This window comes from Corvus cornix, chromosome 20 (genome assembly GCF_000738735.6).
Source record: "Corvus cornix cornix isolate S_Up_H32 chromosome 20, ASM73873v5, whole genome shotgun sequence".
NCBI classification, from domain to species: domain Eukaryota; kingdom Metazoa; phylum Chordata; class Aves; order Passeriformes; family Corvidae; genus Corvus; species Corvus cornix.
The window spans coordinates 6,943,120-6,956,693 of record NC_046349.1 but is presented as its reverse complement, the minus strand read 5'-3'; the positions used below and the strand labels follow the sequence as shown (position 1 = coordinate 6,956,693).

Genomic DNA, 13,574 nt, shown 5'->3' with positions numbered 1-13,574 from the left:
AATCACTATGCTGCACAGCAATTTGTTTACTCCCCGTTTGAGGTGATTTGCAGCCTCCTGCCCTCCCTAGCGTGTCCCTGGTTCTTCCTTTTCCTCTGCCGGGGCCTGTTTTTTGCTGCACAGAAAAGAGCTGGACCCCGGCAGCTCACCCAGCCACCCCTCAGGACCTGGCACCCCAAGGCCACAGCGTGGAGCATCCCTGGCTCACCTGGGACCTTGCTGTATCCTGCACCCCTCAGGGCAGCAGCTCCCGAGCTGGGCAAAGCTCCCCAGCTGCGGCTTTTTAATGCTCTGAGCCCTCAGCTGCAGGTGACAATGCTGATGCCCACCCTCATCCCCATCCTCACCAGCCCCAGTTCTGCCCCTTTTTCCTCAAGGCAGTGCCAAAGCCGTGTCCCCTCGCCATGCCAGGGGCAGAGAACGCAGACCCGCAGAGGCTTTGTTTAAAGAGCTTTATTAGCTGCAGCAGGTCTGATGGTGGCAGGCTGGGGGGCAGCAGGGGAGCAGCGCCCGGCACCCGGGCAGGGGGGCTCGGGACCCCCCTCTCCCTCCCCTCAGCTCCGTCCCCAGTGGCCGTGGTCACCCGTGGGGACAGCAGGGACGGGCTCTGCTGTTTGCACTGGGACACAGGAGCCCGTGGGCCAGACCCTGCCCGGGGCAATGCGGTGCTGTGGCCTGGGAGGGAGCGATGCTTGACTGGGAGGGGGCCGAAAGCCACGCCGGCACGGGCAGCGGGACGGGGCCAGGGTGGACGGGGCTGGCGGATGAGCCCCCCATCCTCTGTGAAATGCGAGGGGCAAGAGGAGTGATGGGTGCAAGGGGCCAGCGATGGCACAGCTTCCCAGCCACACACGGAGCACGGGCAACTGCCTGGCTGAGCGATGCCAGAGCGTGCCGGGAGGATGCCAGGGATGTGCCGTGCCGTCCTTCCTCTGCTGAGCTCAGGCCTTGACGTGTTGGGGGCTGCGGGGCAGGCAGGGACAGGGCAGGGCGAAGGGGATACACACGGGCTGTAGGATGGAGGCTGGAACATAGATACGCACTGTGGGGCTGGAACCGAGCAACTAAACGGGGCAACCTACAGGAAGAGGCGGCTGGGTCTGCGAAGCACAGGGGAGGGCAGGGAGGGTCCCGCGGGCAGGAGGGTCCCCGCTGGGCAGAGAGCTGGGACACAGCACAGCCCGCGGCACCACGGTGGCAGCGGCAGCGGGCGCCCACCCGCACAAGGCCGGGGGATGGGGACCACCACGTGTGGGCACAGGCCCTGGCCCCGGGCACAGCCCCAGCGATGCACCCATGGCACTGACAGGTCCGGCTCCCACAGCGCCCCGAGCCCTGGCACCGCTGTGCCCCCGTGGCTGGGGAGAAACCCGCGGCGCCGCGTGGGAGAGGGAGGTGGGGAGGGGTGCTGGACAAGACGGGATGGTTGGGCCAGTCTCTGGCAGGGGGTGCGGGACCCTTGGTGGCTCCGCTGAGTCCGGGGCGGAGGGGGGCTCCGGCGTCCCCCCACACCGCCCACCTACAGCACACAGGAGGCGTCTGCCGAGCGCTTCTTCAGCTCCTTCCCGGCTTTGTGGTGGTGGTGGTGGTGGTGTGCGTGGGCTGAGCCCGGCGCGGCGAGCTCTGCCAGAGGGGCCTCCCGCAGCTCGGTGTCCTGGGGGTGCCCCGGGCCCCCCGCTGCCTCCACCCGCAGGTACGCCTTCACCTTGTGGTGCCGTGCCTTGCCGTCGCTGGAGTCGATCACCCGGCACTCGTACGTCCCCTCGTCCTCCAGCTTCACCCGCGACAGCCGCAGCTTGTGGGAGATGTTGCTGCCGACCACCTTCACCACCTGCATCGGGGCAGACGGAGGAGGTCAGGGGGCCCCCAGGACTGCCACTGCCCCCCAGACACCCGGGTCAGTGCCACGCCCGACCGTGTGCCGCCACGCCATGCCCCAGCCTTGTGCTGGGGAGGACACGGTAAAGGTTGGTGAAGTTGGTGCGGGGGGACGCAGCCCCAGCCTGAGCCCACAGGATGATGGAAGCCCTGGCTCGCACCCGGCCACGCAGGGCTTGGAGATCGATGCAGAACCACGCTGGCTAATTAGCTTTTCTACCAAATTGATTCGCTCTCAGTATTTATCACCCAATGAAATTTAAGACTTACTCACTAGCCAGAGCCGCGGCTGCTCTGGGCTGGGTCAATAAATCAGATTTATAACCCACCCCGAGGCCCCTGGCTCTGTTCCCTATAATCACACTGGATGGCAAAGGCCATTTTTCTACTTGCCGCTGCATTTGTTAGCTGAGGATTTTATGGTGTTTGGAAACAGGGCTGGAGAGGGGCAAAACCCACCCCAAACAGCACAGGAGGCAGCGTGGAGACCAAGACCCCTCAATGTCCCCTCAGCCCCATACTGTGGGGGCATCCAGTGCTGGCACATGAAGGCACCTGCCCACGCATGCACATACAAACACACGTGAGCACACACAAGCTGCTGTGTTCCACTGCCCTGCGCACCATGGGTTGCTGAGAGGCAGCTGGTGCTGCAGGTCACAGCCAGAGCCACCCCAAACACCGTCTGAGGGCTGCTCAGAGCCCCCATGAAGCCATGAGCCCCAATCCTGCATCACTGGGAGTGGGGGTCTGTGGGGACAGGACAAGGCAGGGGCAGGAGCTGCCAGGCCCCGGTGTGAGTGTGCCCAGATGCTGAGACTGTCATGGGAAAGGAGCTTCAAAAAAACTTCTTAGTCGGGAGAGCCAGAAGTCACTGAAATTAATGGCTGGGAAATCTAGAACTAATAAAATAAAACCCCAATTTGCTGGTGCCACCAGTGGCCACGGAGCCGCTACCCAGCAGGTCACTGAGCCCCAGGAGGGAGGATTTTATGACCAGCCATAACTCCTGTGGCTCTGCCAGCACAGGCAGGGCAGCGATGGCCCTCACTGCCCACAGGAATAGGACAGAGACCCTGGCACGGCCAGGATGGGCAGATTTGCTGTGCCCAGCCCCAGCTCAGCCCTGTGGTGTGCCATTGGATTCAAAGGGGGAAAAAATAAACCCAGACCTATCGTGTTTCACTTCTCCTCATCCCTGCAAAGCATCTCCAGCACCAGGTGTGTTTGGTGGATAACACACAGCCAAAGGGTGCCTGGCACAGTGGCTTCTGCGAGGGATTTATGTCCCCCCTCACTGTTTGACTCTGCTGTTTGTTCCCAGTCACCTGCTGTTGTGGCTGCACCGCAAGTTCCATCAGAACCACCCGTGCTCATTTACCTCCTCCATTCCATAAACACTTAATGATCAAGGACATTTGAAATAACAACAAACAAAAGAGGTTTGAAGCTCCAGCCTCTCCCTGCTGGCTGTATCTGGAGGAGGCAGCAGAGACCTTGAATGATTCAAAATAAATCCTGGTAACACTTGCACACCCATCAATTCCATCCCAGCGTGCAATTAACTGCCTAATTATGCTGAAACATGCAACGGGTAAGCTGAGAGGAAGTGCTGGCCCCAGGATGACTCCATGCACCCACCTTGGCCCTTCCTGCCCCTGAAGCAGGGCTTGGGGTGGGATGCAGGGAGCAGCAGCCCCCCGAGCTCAGCAGATGGGGTCTGGCAGAGCCCAGGCTCTGGCTGATCCAGCAGCAGTCCTGGAATGTTGCTGCTTGTGGGGCAGGGAGCCACAGCACCCTGGTGAGGGACAGATCCTGGAGGAACCTGCTTATGTTTGGATATGGATTGTGGGTGTGAGTTAATCAAAGGGGACATGACCTCTGGAGGGGGATTCGTTACCAGCAAGAGAATCATGTGCTGGTCCTGCAGATGGGCGCTGAAAGTCGAGGCCCTCCCTTGGGAATGGTTCTTGCATTTTACCCCTCATAAAAGACTCTTGATCATTTCCCTTGATCATTTCCCGGGGATGAGGGACAGATCCTGGGTGTGAGGGGCACCCATCTGAGAAGCCACAGGTGCTTGACCGACCCCATCCCCCCTTGCTCACTCAGTGAAGGAAAAATGGAAGTGCCAGGAGAGGCTGCCAGGTGACAGTGGGAAGCTTTCCAGCACTGCTCTGTGTCTGTGGCACCCCCAAATGCAGAGCTCCCCGCGGCAGGGAGAGCCAGGGGGGCATGCACCTGGCAGCAGAAGGCCAAGAGTGTTTTATTTAACTGATTAGTCATTCTGCTCACATGAGTCTAAATGGCTTTGGGATGCTAATCCGCTGAGTCAATTGGATTATTTTATCCCTGGCATTAAAGTGTCGCTCAGAATGCCGGACGAGGCTCAGGGTCCAGGCTGTGCCTCTTGGTGCCAGGGATAGCAGGGCATCCCTCATCCTGGTCACCCCCAGCACTGAGCCAGGGCAGACCCAGCTCTCCCACCCTGGTGTTCCCAGCCTGTGGCACTGGGACCAGCAGAATGTCCCAGTGAGCCCTCAAGCGCAGCCCCCCACAAGAACCATCATTCAAACTCACGCTGATTTTTGTTGCCTCCTTCCCAGGCTCCTCTGGTGGTGATGATATCAGCTGTAGGAAAAACAGGGTAGGGGAGACCAGAGAGGGAAGAGAAATGGTCAGCTCAGCCCACCAGACCCCTTCCCACTCCCAGGATGGCTGCCCTAAGCAAGGAGGAAGAGGGAGAAGGGAGAAGGGAGAAGGGAGAAAGGTCAGTTCAGCCCCAGCAAAACCAGGCACCCAGGGCAGATGAAGCCACACTGGGTACCCAGGGTGGGAGGAACCAGCAACAGCACAGCAGCCAGGGAGTGCGAGGTGCTCACCCACAGGTCCCACTGCATCTCAGCTCCAGGTGCTCCCCGCGATCCAGGAGTGGGGATGGAGCCCTGACCACTGTGGCATCACTGATGCAGCAGTGACCCCTGCCCCAGGAACTCTGTCCCCATCACTTTCAGCACCTGTCCCATTGCCAATAATCTCCTCCTACAGCCGCCACTGGCTGTGCATTCCCAGCGCCTCCAACACCCCTGACTGTCCACCCTTGAGCCCTGGCAGTGCTCCCCCCCCATCCCAGCAGCACTGCCCTGAGGCTTCTCAATTTATGGCAACACCAGCAGCAGCCCTGCCAAAGACACTACAATAAAGGCTCATTAAAATCCCCAGAGCTGTTTCCCATTCTTTGGCCCTTATCTCTGTGTGAACAGAGAGAGAAATAAAGAGAGGCTGTTTGCCGGACCAGTACACAGGGAAACAGGGGACAAGGGAGGGATGAGCTGGTGATGAGGTAGGCGAAGGTGCAAGCACAAGCACAAAAACAAAGCCTCAGCCTGGGACGGGTCATGGTAATGGGCCAGGCAGCCCCTTGGCTGGCAAGGGCAGCCAGGACAGCCCAGCCCCACTGACCCCAGAGCATCCTCAGTGCAGCTGGACATTGAACAGCCCATGTAGGGTCCTGCACCACAGGACCCCCAGGCTCCTCTCTGTCACAGCAGAGAGGGTGAAACCCTGCTCTGCAGGTCTGATCAGCACCGGGGATGCTGCTGCGAGTTGGGGTCCCTCACCAAAACCCAACAGTGGCTGCAAGCAAAGCCCTTCCCCTGGGCAAGTGCAGGGAAGGGCTTTGCATGAAGGGCTCTGCCTTTCCGTGCTGCCGTGGAGGAGGAGGATGAGGGGCATTACCTGACTGGAAGCCCACGTCTGTTTGTCCGTCCAGTCCTTGTGGTTGCGGACGTACCACCACTGGATCTCGAGGGAGTAGGAGGGGGAGCCGCTGCCGCGGAAGGAACATGCCATCTCCACATCCTCACCCGCCTGCGCCGTCATGTCGTGGGGGGTCTCGGTGAAGAGAGCTGCTGGAGACAGAGCGGGGGCTGTGGGTGCCTGCGGGGACACACCACTGTCCCAGGGAAGGACAAAACCTCCGGCCACACAGGCAGGGTCACCAGGGGTGCCTGGATCCTTCCCGGACAAACAGAGCCAGCCCCAACAGCAGAGCAGACAGGTCCCTGTCATACCCAGCTTCTCCTGTCCCACCCAGTGTCCCCTCCCCACCCCCAGCAAAGCTGCCTGGTCCCCCCAGGCACTTTGCAAAGAGCAGGGGGGGGGGAAGGGAGGGAGCAGGAGCCTGTTGGCCCCCCCGCACCCTCAGCATCCCTCAGACCTCTGCCCCAGAGCGAGGGCGGGACCCGCCGCACCTCTGAGGTGTAAGAAATAAACAGAGCATGATCGCATCTCACTCAGACCAGGACACAACTGAAAAACAAATCCGCGCTTAATGCGGCCCCAAACAGGCTCCCACACGCCATATGGTTTGCTTTCCTCGCTCAAAACAAATATTGTTCGGAGATGTAATTAGAATTCTTTTCATCTCCTCTGGAGAGATTGTTGTTCCTCGGTGCAGACGGCCCCAGCGTGCAGGGCACCGGCAAACGCTGCTGCCGCGATTGGTGCGGTGGCTTCTCCGTGGCACGGCACGGGAACAGGCTGCCAGCCCCCGGCACACCCCGGTCACCGCTTTCGGCTGCAGAGGCCTGCCCTGTGCCTCCTGTCTTCACTCACCACCTCATGCTGCCGGCACTGCCGGCTCACAGACACAGTGCAGGTCCCACCGGAGCCACCCGAGCCCTCTGGGACACACAGCCTGTCGGGAGCAACACTCTCTGCAGCCCTGATCCCTCTGAAAACCAATTATTATCAGCCCAGACAAAAAGTTAATACCTCTAATATCTCCCTGTCCCTCTGGACGCATGGAAATCCCATCCACTTATCACTTTCCTTTAATCCATCTCAGCAGGGAACAGAGGAAAATACCCAACACCGGGGTTTACCAAGGCCGGGCGTCCTGGTGGGGTTCCCAGTGCCGCTCCCACATCCCGTTCACCCAGAATGGATTCTGTGGCAGGAGTGGAGGGAGCCCCAGGCAAGGGAACAGCTCTGGTGACTGAGGGCTGTGGGTGGAGCAGGGGGGTCTTCTTGGCACAGGACAAAATGTTCCTCTGTGCTCCAAGCCCCAGTGGTGCTGAGGCTGTTGTGTCCAGCCATTAACCAGCACTCACCCATCCATTCCCTGGCTGCAACCAGGGAATTCCTGGTTGCAGGAATTCTGCCCCACAGAATTCCTGCTGGCAGGAGCAAAGGCCAAAGCCAGTGGGTCGCAGCAGAGCCTGCACCAGCCCCCCAGACACCACAGCTCCAGCAGCGCAGGCGTGGGGTGATGGCCTGAGGGCTCCAGACGGCTCCAAATTACTGTGAACACAATTAAAATCTGCTTCCACAGACGGGAATTTGGCAGATAAGCTGAGAAAACGCTGGATTGAATCAAGCGCCTTCTTTCTTTCAGATTTTAATTGGGAAGCGTATGTAGTAATTAACCCCCGAGCTCGGGGTACCTCCAAGCACATCCAGAGGAGCACAGATCCTTGTGATGGATACCCAGGGTCATCACCTTTGCTGGGGACTGATGTCTTTCAGATGTGTCCTCCAGCAGCACCGTGTGCCCTCCCTGACGGACGCCGTGGACCCCGGCCCTGGCTGGACAGAGGTGACTCACTGCACCCCCAGCCCCGCCCCTCACAGGGACACGAGTGGAGATCAGGATCCCCCAGGCAGCCCCCAGGCTGGGCACGGACCCTACACTGTGTCGGCCAAGCTGCCTGGACACTGCTCCCATGAACACTGGCCAAGTCACCAACCCTGGCCAGTGCCCTGTCCCTCCAGCGCCCCGGTCCCCTGCCCAGCCCGGCCCCGGCCCTCTCCCCCCGCTGACATTGGCGCGGCGTCCCCACTGCGGGAGGGAGGGGGCCGTCGGGGGCCGCCGCTCCGTGTGCTTTATGGCCTGCTACCTGTCATAAACTGAGAACACCAGGATCAATAAATCTTCCAGGAAACAAAAATCAGGGGAAATAAAATGAACTCAATGGGGAAACACAGATAAACGGAATTGAAAACGCCTGCTGGGACAGCTTGGTGCTCTCATAAACTGGAGACAGACGGGCTGCAGGCTCCCTTCCTGCGGTGGGCACCATCCCTCACCTTCGTCTCACTCTGCACGGGGAGGGGGCTGCTGGCAGCAGGGATGGGGCTGTGCTGGGGCAAGGGCAGGTTGTGCACTGCCCCGAGTACCTGGAAACGACCCGCAGACCCCTGCTCCATCCCCCTGACCCGTCCATAGGCCCCATGGAGCACAGAAAGCCATGCAGCCCCCAGGAGCCTCTCCAGGACTCTGCCTGCTGCCTGCCATTCCACAGCTGTGCCAGCTTCCATGGCCCCCCACCACAGCCCCCACAAGGCACCAAGGACAGACACGACCGGAGCAGCGCCACGGGCACGCACTCAGGCTGATGTTTGTGTAAAGGTGTACCGGAGGACAATTAAATATGCATTGGACATTTGCAAAGGACTGTTAATCACCCGGCCAGCGCAGGTTCCTGCTCCGGGAGGGATTTTTTCCCAAAGCCGGGAGTCAGGAGCCTCTTTCTCTGCCCAGCTGAGCTGAGCCCCACACCGGAGCTGCAGCCGGGCTGGTGGGGTGACACGTGGCAAGCAGGCGGCGGGGCAGGGGCTGACTCCGTCCCACGCTGGGCAGGAGCAGGGGCTGGGGGAGATGAAACGTCCCTCTGCCCCTGCTCCTGCCCACTGGCGTGTCCATCCGGACCCTGCCCTGCGTCCCTGGTGTGGGGCCGGCTCTGACCTGCTGGGTTTGTGCTGCACCGCCGCAGGAAAAGCAAACGTGTCCAACAGAATCCCCCACCACCGACACTCTCCCCGGGCACCCACATCCCCTCCGGCACTCTCCCCTCCCCAGACATCCATGACCCCAAACACCCTCCGTTTCCCAGGATCCCACGGCGCCCGTGGCTGATGGAAAGCGACAGCCCCGGCTTCAGGGGCACCGTGTCCTGCCGGCAGCAAAGGCACCCGAGGCACATCCCGGCACACGGACAGGGCAGGGACCCAGAGACAGATGGACCCTCCTGGCTGCCACAGGACCCCCCACCCCTTGGCACAGCCTGCCTGAGCAAGAGCCATCCCGGGGATCGGGAGGCACAGGAGGCATCCTCCGGATGGATCCAGAAGAGGCCTGGGCACTACCCCAGTGCACTGGCTGTGTGACCCACACTGTCCCCACCACGGGGACACCGGATCTGCCAGCGGCTGCTGCTGCACAGGTCGGGCTGCAGCCCCCCTCCCCTCCCCTTCGCACCGCCGCTAACAGCTGTGGATGTGTCTCCTCCTGACAAGCCTGCGAGCGGGGATGCTGACCCCGGGGCGCTGAAAACACATCGCGGTGCAAACCGCTGCATAAACGCGGCGTGACTGCTGAGAGAGGGCAGGTGGCTCCGGCCCTGGCAGCTGAGCGGGCAGAGGGCTTTGGCGGTGAGCGCTGCTCTCCTCCAGCGACCCATCCATCTCCCTTCCCACGAGACGCGTCAGGCTGGAGCGTTGAGGCCGTGGCTGGGGCCGGGAGGCTCCCACCACACGCTGGGGATGGCAGCGCCATTGCTCTGCCCCTCTTTACTGTCATATGAGCAGCAGAAGGAGCTCAAATTTGCAGCTTGTGAATTAAAAACAAAACAAAAATCCAGCTAACTCAGTGACTGTGATCAGGCCAGCACTCACCTCACCAGGGAGCTGGAATTAACCTTGAAAACTGCAGGTATTTCCAACAATGCCCCATCGCGTTGGGCTGTCCCAGCTCCTGCCCCCAGCACTTCCCACTCCCCTAATGTTTAACCCCCACAGCAAGAGAGATGTCAGTGGTGAGTCACTCCAGACTGGCCCTGGCTGCACAAAGCAAGGGGACCCGCTGCTCCCATCTGGTTCCTGAGGAGTTTCAGTTCTCAGACAATTCCTTCCCAAGGGGCTTGAGGAAGAGCTGTTACTTGATAGTACAAGTAGCAAAGCCCTAAAACGGCCTTTTTTTGACAGCTCCTGGTGGGGCTCCAGCAGTGTGTGCAGCCGTCCTGCAGCCACCACTCGCTCTGGTGCTGCTCTCTGCCAGGGGATGGTTCCCAGCAGGCAGGGGAGAATTCTCAGCAGGAATCATTCCACAGGAATGGGACGGGGCACACAGGAGCTTTGCTCTGCTGAAGATCAGCCCCCCTGGTCTCACACCCAGCACCCAAAACACGAGCCACTGGCACTGGCAGCTGCCGCCGAGAGCTGCCCACACCACACACAGGTGCTGGTACCATCCTGCAGAGCTGGCAGTGCCCGGAGCTCATGGACACGGCACCCTCCTGCCCGGCTCTGCCCATCCCACCTCTGCCACCTCATCCCAATCCAGCTTCACACGGAGCATACGATGTAAGGCATCAATGCACCCGTCACAACCGAGCCCAGCCATCATCCCCAGTGCCTAACCGGGCACCCACCGCAGATGGAGCCTTAGGGGGGGGCAGCCAGGCAGGAAAGAGCCCTGCAGGAGGGAGAAAGGCTATGGAACAGAGGAGCTCGGAGAGAGCGAGACCTGTCGAGGATAGGGCCAGGAAGGGCTGTCTGTCCCGAGGTGCACGAGTCCCACTCACACCATGAACCATAATCCCAGAGGAGCCATGAAGGGGAGAGGGCCCAGCAGGTGCCCACCTGGGCATCCATCCAGCCCCCGGAGCAGCCCCTGCTGAAGGAGGCAGCAGTGCAGAGCCTCCAGCTCCCTGGCCCACTCCAGGTCCCCACTCCAGCCCTGCCGTGCTGCCCACGGCTCCAGACCGCGTGCAGCCATGCCAGCTGTTGGTGGATTCCTGCCTCGCTCACAGGGAACGTTATGATTAAAATTAGCTGTCACTGTCCTAACGTAATAATTCCCAGTGTCTGGCCCGTCGTCTGTCAGCTGCTTCAAGGGAAGAGAAAGCCCAGACGTTTGATGAGGAGAGGTGTCAGATGTAATTGCGTTGAATGACTGCACAAACAGCAGCAGGAAAAACACATCGGCATGGAGAATTCCCATCAGGAAGTGTGAAAAAATCCGGCAGAATGCAAAGTGTTTATGAAAGTAATTGATAGAATAATCACCGGGGTGTGCAGGAACGGAGCAGGGCAGCGCCCTGGGGAGCCGGAGCCCCGCTCCCTCCAGCCTCCAGCCACGGCTCTGCTGAGGCGAGGCGATATCGCCTGTACACGATAGTGGGAAGAAGCCGGGCTGCTCCTCCTCACAGCACGGCTCCCCTGCCCCACTCCAGAGACAGCAGGCTGGGAAGACGGCTGGAGCTTCCCAGCCAGCGCATGAGAAAGCCGATGGCAGCAGCCCAGCGTGCACAGGCTGCAATGGGGGGCATGAATAATTGAAGGCGCCAGCCTGAGGAGAGAAGGGGAAGAGGCAGCACTGTGGGTAGGGAAGGGATGGTGGGAAGAATCCTGCGGCTCAGATGCTCTCACGGGGCAGCTGGAGCCCATCCTGGCTCCATCCTTGCCAAAGATGCTGTGGGGGCAGGTAAAGGACTTACTTTGATTGTGACTTTTCCCTCCCCACAGCCCCGGCTGCCCTGCGAGCAGAACCTCGCTGTCCACAGTGGGGTGGCAGGATGGGGGAGCCGCCTGTGCTCCAGGGGTGCTCACGGCCGCTTGCCGATGCCTGCGGAGCACATGCTGCTCCCGGTCAATTCCCTCGCTGCATCTGGCGTGGACAAGTTAAAAGGAAGAGTGAACGCGCTCCGGGGCTGTGCCAGAGCCTCGCGATGCCGTGGAGGCTCCTCCAGGCCTCCAGCCCCGGGCAGAGATGGCGGCGAGCACTGGGCGCTGCCTGCTGCGGGCAGAGCCCGGCAGGACCTGCCCGTGCCCACCAGCCCCAGCCGAATCCGTCCTGCTGGCCACAGCCCTTCTCCCACTCCACGTCTCCAACCCGCTGGACTCTCGAGGTGTGGAGGGAAAGCTGCACCAGCCACTAATGAAATGATCAATCTCCGATCTGCTAAACAGCGATTTATACAGGTTTTCAGCACACACAGCTTTTATCAAATTGGTATTCACCTACTGAACACAAATGGCTTATTATACATGACCCACTTATTCACTGCTTTTCAGTATCCTTAATAAAGGTTTCTGTTGTGATTAAGTGAGTTGCTGCAGAACTGCTCGAGTAGCGAGCTGTAATGTGGCTCCAAAGTGCACTCGCCCTCCCAGAATATTTCTTCTCCTTGGCTCCCTGTTCCCTTGCAGCGACCATTTCACTATTTATTTGCCTATTGCTGAATTTCTGAGGGGAGCAGCGGTGGCTAATGGAGGCTCTTCACCCACCTTTCCGTCTGGCATGCCACCCCGCAGGTCTGGAAACTCTCCCGCTGTGATCCCCCCAATGCAGAGGCTGATCACCCCTTCCCTGGGCAGGCAGCTACCTGCCAGCCCACGCACCGCTGCGGGACACCGCAAACTGCGGGACACCTCACACCTTTCACCCAGGCATGGCCCGAGGCGTCGTGTGCCTGGAGGCTCCTTGGGGCAGAGAGGGGGGTCTCTCCGTACACGAGAGGCCCCGGAGCTGGGCGGGGGGAAGAGCTGGGACCCGGGCACCCAGCATGTCCCCGTGGTCACTCCTCGGGCTCAGACTGAACGTGCCCGTGTCACTCCACAGAGAGCGAGGAGGGTCTCAGCAGCCTCCTCCGAGGGAGCTTGGTCCCCTGTCACCTTCTCGGTACCCACAAGGGAGCTGCCCCCACGCCAGGTTCCTCACTGGAGGGTGTAGGATGCAGGAAGAGGTTCCCCTTCCCCAGCCCCGGTGGATCCCAGCGGGCTCGGCAGCACAGACCCGCCGAGCCACCGTGCACCGGAGGGAGCGGAGGAGCGGGAAGCGGCGGGGGAGCCCCGCTGCCGGGGCGTGGGGCACCACACGGCGGGGCGGGCGGCGGCACCGGGAGGTGCACCGGGAGGTTCACGGACGCGGGGTGCGGGTGGTGGCGGCGGCATCGTGAGACACACGGAGACGGGGTGCAGACGGCGGCGGGCACCGGGAGGTTCACGGACACGGGGTGCGGGTGGCTCCAGGCACCGGGACGCACCGTGCAGAGCCCCCGACTCTGCAGCCCAGCGGCGAAGGCAGAGGCCGCCCCCCGGGCTCCGGAGACGGGAGCGGCGGAGCCCAACCCCAGCTCTCCCCGGCTGCCCCCCGCTCCTCGAGCCGCCGGCGCGACGGACCGCGACGTGGGGCTGCCCTCGGCGGCGGAGCCGGACCGGGACCCCCGAACCCCCGCACCCGTCCCGCTGCCCGGGCAGGAGCCGCCCCGACCCGCCGCCAGCCCCGCGGGGCACCGAGCCCCGGGAGCTCCCGCCGCTCAGCCGCCCCCTTTCCGAGCCCCGGCCGCCGCCTCACCGCTGCCCGCCGCCGGGGCGTCCCACGGGGGGTGCCGGGAGGCGGCGCCGAGCTGCAGGTAGAGCCCCAGGTAGTGGAAAATCCCCAGGGCCAGGGCCAGGGCGCCCATCTTGCCGCGGGCGCGTCCGTCCCGGGGGCGGCGGCGCCGCCGGGCCGAGCCCTGTCCCCGGGGCTGCGCCGCGGTCCCGGCGCCGCCGCGCTGCGGAGCTCTTCCCTCGCGCGGAGGGCGCCGCGCGCCGAGGCGGTGCCGCGGCTCGCCCGGAGCCTCCCCCGCCCGGCGGAGGGATCCCGGCCCGCGCGCACCCCCCAAGTTTTTTTCCCACGGTTCATTCTTAAA

The 13,574-nt window shown here is 61.9% G+C and overlaps 1 protein-coding gene across 2 annotated transcripts; it reads right to left on the bottom strand.

The window, feature by feature from the left end:
• Positions 1-435: 435 nt before the first annotated feature.
• Positions 436-13,439, bottom strand: VSTM2L (V-set and transmembrane domain containing 2 like). 2 transcript variants are annotated; one of them, XM_039563684.1, is made up of 4 exons: positions 13,238-13,439; positions 5,617-5,786; positions 4,459-4,509; positions 436-1,831 (listed from the first exon to the last, which is right to left on the bottom strand). In XM_039563684.1, the coding sequence occupies exons 1-4, from the start codon at positions 13,344-13,346 to the stop codon at positions 1,520-1,522; spliced, it is 642 nt and encodes a 213-aa protein (XP_039419618.1). In that variant the 5' UTR covers positions 13,347-13,439; the 3' UTR covers positions 436-1,519. The 2 variants fall into 2 exon arrangements, with proteins under 2 accessions (XP_039419618.1, XP_039419617.1); XM_039563683.1 differs by having other exon boundaries at positions 5,617-5,789; positions 13,238-13,438.
• Between the last annotated feature and the right edge of the window lie 135 nt (positions 13,440-13,574).